The sequence below is a fragment of the Poecilia latipinna genome, unplaced genomic scaffold (assembly GCF_001443285.1).
Source record: "Poecilia latipinna isolate Pla-1442-1.1 unplaced genomic scaffold, P_latipinna-1.0 Scaffold120, whole genome shotgun sequence".
In the NCBI taxonomy this organism is placed as follows: domain Eukaryota; kingdom Metazoa; phylum Chordata; class Actinopteri; order Cyprinodontiformes; family Poeciliidae; genus Poecilia; species Poecilia latipinna.
This window is the reverse complement of record NW_015112736.1, coordinates 542,383-545,955: the sequence shown is the minus strand read 5'-3', so window position 1 is coordinate 545,955 and position 3,573 is coordinate 542,383. Positions and strand designations below refer to the sequence as shown.

General features: G+C 38.0%; 1 protein-coding gene across 1 annotated transcript in view; it reads left to right on the top strand.

Moving 5' to 3' along the window:
• Positions 1-1,110: 1,110 nt before the first annotated feature.
• dap (death-associated protein) overlaps positions 1,111-3,573 on the top strand; it is a 16,895-nt gene continuing 14,432 nt past the window's right edge. The window contains exons 1-2 of the mRNA XM_015028330.1: positions 1,111-1,345; positions 3,245-3,344. Coding sequence (XP_014883816.1) covers positions 1,291-1,345; positions 3,245-3,344 — 155 coding nt within the window. The 5' untranslated portion in view covers positions 1,111-1,290. The remainder of the gene's footprint in view (positions 1,346-3,244; positions 3,345-3,573) is intronic.

Below are 3,573 nucleotides of genomic sequence, written 5' to 3'. Positions count from 1 at the left end.
GCAATATAGGCTTGAATCTAGAGTCGAACCTCTACAATGCAAAGGCTCAATGCGTATTAATTCATTATTTATTGAGAATTTGTTTGAGTAACCAACATAAAGGAAGGAATTATACTGAATTGGAAGAAAATAAATGGGGTTTTTTTTTTCAATGTAAAAAAAAAAAAATCTGAAATGTGTGGCATGCATATGTGCTACTACTCCTTTACTATTCAATCCTAAAATAAAATCCAGCATAAATGGCCCATACGCTTATATAGTACTTTGTCTAGTCCACAGATTAATCAGTGTCACACACACACATTTATACTCTACTGTTGGTAAACTACTACTGCCAGGACTCTGACCACCACCAGCAGGCGAGGCAGGTGAACTGTCTTGCCAAAGGACACATCAATAGAGACAGAAGGGTTGCCGGTTCAATCCCGGCAACCTGGAGTTACAGGAGGAACTCCTTGCTGTCACCCCAATACAGTAAGTTCCGGGATCTTTGTAAATTAGTTTAAAACAGGGCCAAGTTATAAAACGGTAACCTAAGCTACTCAGTACAACTGGCAATCTACTTGCATACGATCATCCACATAAGGTGAGAAAGAAGATCATTAAACACAGAAACAATCATGAGGCCCATGTTATTGCTAGAGGTCATGCAGAAGTTGGTTAATGTTTGGGATAATGGAGAAAAACATCACTAAATCTGAGAAGATAGTTTTGATATGTTCTAAAAGGACTGGTAGAGTGGTACTATGCAAGCATTGGCTTATAAATTTTATGCTGAATTTACTTTTATATAAATTCTCCTCTCACTTCATAATCATACATAATGATTTGTTTTAGTCCCAGCAAAAATGTAACGTAAGAAAAAGGCACTGGTGTGAATATTTAAATGTCACCAAATTTTCTGTAAACAAATGAATTTTAAAAAGATGGGATGCAATTGTGTTGAAAACATTGTAGCTATCTTTTTTATTCGGTTTTATTTAATTTTATGTTTGGGTTTTTGCCATTTTTTTTATCTTAAATGGGGAAAAAAGTCTTTCATTTGGGCGCCTCGGTTTGTTTATTTTATTTTTTTACAAAGGCACGTACGGCTTACACGTCACCGCGCTTTTGCGCGGCGGTTTCACGTGACGTCATCACGCATCATTTCTAAACAATGCTCAGGAAAAAGCCACGTTGACGATACAGACTGAAGCGTAGTGGACAGTTTTTGAGGCAGAATAAAGCAGAGATTCGTTTTGTTTGAACGGTTCGGTCCCTGCCGGCAGCAGACCGCACATCGGAGCAGGCATGTCGTCGCCTCCAAAGGAGAAGGTGGAAACCAAAGGCGGACATCTCCCTGCAGGTAAACGTCCCTGTCTGGTTGTGCTCCCTTTTATTATTATTATTATTAAATGCTTCCCATAGACCCGAGGGCCCGTGTTTCTGCACAGCCTCAAACCAAGAATCACATGATTCCGGATATTACTCAAGCAATCCGTTGTGCTGGCAGCTCTCAGCTCTTCACACATCCAGATTGCGTGCTGTAATGATCTGCCATATTCCTCTGTTTGGCTAATTTCCCTACTTCCTGATTGGCCTAAGATCTTGCAGGATCACCCAGAGTTGGAGCCACCGCAATGAGCAGTCACGGCGAAACGTTGCAAATCTTTAAATTGCGGGTCTGAGAAGACATGGATGGCTGCGAGGTAGGCTCAGGGGGAGAAGAAGGGAGGAAAAAAAAAAAAAACCAAAACGATAAAGCATACGTGGACAAGAGCAGTGTGGCAGTGGGCCACAGCAGCTGCTGCAGCGCTGACCGATATCACAGTAAGATAAAGAATGGCCCTCGGACCCGACCTGTGATCAGTAGGTGCCCCATAAAGGAAATCCAGGTCACAGTGTCTCTGTTATTCACAAACACGCGGGTATTTTAACGTGTTTTTGTTTACAAAAGGTAGCAGTAAAGTTGAAGGGCGAGGTCAAGCTGTTGTGCATTTGCCAGAAATATAGTGTCTTCTGTCGTTTTAATTTTGGCAACATATAGTTTTTAGATTATCCCAAATTCTTAGGTTGCAAATTTAAATGTAGATACATTAGTGAACTTTTCTAAAGTTGTATTTGATGATAAATTGCTTCATCTAAAAGATGGCTCCTAAAGAATGTTTACATGATGCCAGGATCATAGGGTTAAGACGCTTACGGCGTTTTAAAAAGAATAAAATTCTAGTGAAATGTATTGCCCTTAAGCTAAAGTCTGTGAGAAGTTGCAACCTACAAAAATAATTAACACTTAATTAAAAAAAAGCCATAAAATATTAAATAAGTGATCTCTTAATAGGTAGGTCTAATGTTAGATAATTAAGTGCAACAGTCCCTTTATTCAGTGAAAGAATCACACCCCTCACCATAGAATATTTTGAAAAAAAAATATTTCCAATTTATAAATCTAGACCCTGCATATCAAATCTTTTTTTCTTTCTTTTTTTTAATATTAGGTCCTGAAAACATAAACCATATCTTTGACCTTGCAATTTTTACTTTTCAAGTGTTTTTTGAATTAAAGCTTCAACACGAAGTCAAAGAAAATACACAGTGTAAGAATTTCCAGTGTTGATGTTATTGGAACATCTCGAAACTGAAACGTACGGAAGTTTGTCTTGCTTTCATTTACCAGTCACAGTAATGCCAGTGACTGCTAATCACTAGTTAAGTTGATTAGCAGTCACTCAACTAGTGAAAGTTAAAGAATCACCAACAGCAACACAACTTACTGTCTAGTTGAAGTAAAAAAAAAAAAAAAAAAAAAACTTTTTTGTTTTTTCTCAAGATGCAGTTCAAGTGACAAACTTCAAAGGTAGGCTTTCAACCCAGTAAAAATCATAAAAATACACAGTTGCGGTTTAAGAGGCTTGTAAAGCAATAGAAAACACAAGTGGACGGCAGCGTTGAGAAACTCGTCTAAATTCTATGCTTCAACCATGATTTATGTTGATATCAATAAATGCTAGACGCACAATTATTCATAAGCTCACTGTCGGTGTCTGCTTGATAAAACAAGCAGATTGTTTTATCACCTGACGTTGCCGCGTGTGGCTCATGGACGTCGGGTTGTACCCGGAATCTACGACAAATGTCAGACTTCAGTTTTGACAAAACCTATCAGTAGCGACGCATTCAGTGTTATTCTGTATTAGACTCCTGCTTGTCGTGGTTAAGTATCGGGGTAATTTTTTTTTGTTTTCTTTGCATGTGTGTGTTGAAGTGAAAGCAGGGGGAATGAGGATAGTGCAGAAACATCAGCCGACTCCTGCGCCAGAGCCGCCTCAGAAAGACGACGACGAGGAGGAGTACGTCAGCAGCAGGTAAGGCAGCTTTTGACGAAACCTGTCAGTAGAAATAGGTGGTTGGTTTGATCTCATTCAAAGGTGCCAACACTAACTTGAAACATTAATCACTGTTTAAAAAAAAAAAAGGTTAGTAAAGAAAAATGTAGTCTGTGTTTAATGTTAATATTATATAGTGACAATCATAACAGCAAAAAAAAAAAAAAAAAAAAAAAAAAAAAAAATAATTTTTTTTATTTTCCTTAGA